General features: G+C 40.2%; 1 protein-coding gene across 1 annotated transcript in view; it reads right to left on the bottom strand.

Annotated features, from left to right (window-relative positions):
- The window catches only part of LOC119586588 (RNA pseudouridylate synthase domain-containing protein 2-like), a 4,024-nt gene extending 3,762 nt beyond the window's left edge, over nucleotides 1–262 (bottom strand). The window contains 3 exon segments of the mRNA XM_037935339.1: nucleotides 6–94; nucleotides 96–118; nucleotides 205–262. Coding sequence (XP_037791267.1) covers nucleotides 6–94; nucleotides 96–118; nucleotides 205–262 — 170 coding nt within the window.
- Nucleotides 263–615: the final 353 nt, after the last annotated feature.

Here is a 615-nt window from a genome sequence, read left to right as displayed (position 1 = left end):
CTCACCTTGGAAATTCTCCTTCCACTCGGCACACATACTCCTTAGTCACCTGACGTGTGCGGATCTGTTGCTCCATTTCGCGGGCTTTCTTTGGGGGTCCTTCCAAACAGCAAGAGGCCTGAGGGACACTCATCAAATTAACTTGTACCAAAAACAGGGGAAGAAAACTCAGTGCATTGCTCTGGTGTACAGTGAGTGATGCACCCTTGAGAGGAACAGTGTGGAACATGAGGCTCATTTCATCCTTCTCCCAAGCAAGCATCTTTGTGGGATCTTGGATACATATGATTATTTAGGAGGGTCTATCTGCTGACTAGGGACTACAATTAGGGATGGAGATTCTGTGGGTCACATAAACACATATAACATGTTGCTACATAAAGGGCACACTTATATAAAATGGTGGTATCATGATATCATTTCAAAGGGTTTTCACAGACAACTAAATGTAAACTTTTTCTTTTCTTACTGCTAATATCACAATGTGTTTTTTTGTAGTTCTTTTCAGATTTGAAGGGTATGAAAGCCACTAGAGCATTTCATATCTTTTCTTATTTTACAATCATCAGTCGAGTACAGTTATTATGAATGTTGGGGCATCATAATTGTATGAAA

Source organism: Penaeus monodon, chromosome 21 (genome assembly GCF_015228065.2).
Source record: "Penaeus monodon isolate SGIC_2016 chromosome 21, NSTDA_Pmon_1, whole genome shotgun sequence".
In the NCBI taxonomy this organism is placed as follows: Eukaryota; Metazoa; Arthropoda; class Malacostraca; order Decapoda; family Penaeidae; genus Penaeus; species Penaeus monodon.
Note: the sequence above shows the minus strand (reverse complement) of the source record. Positions and strands in the feature narration are given on the sequence as shown.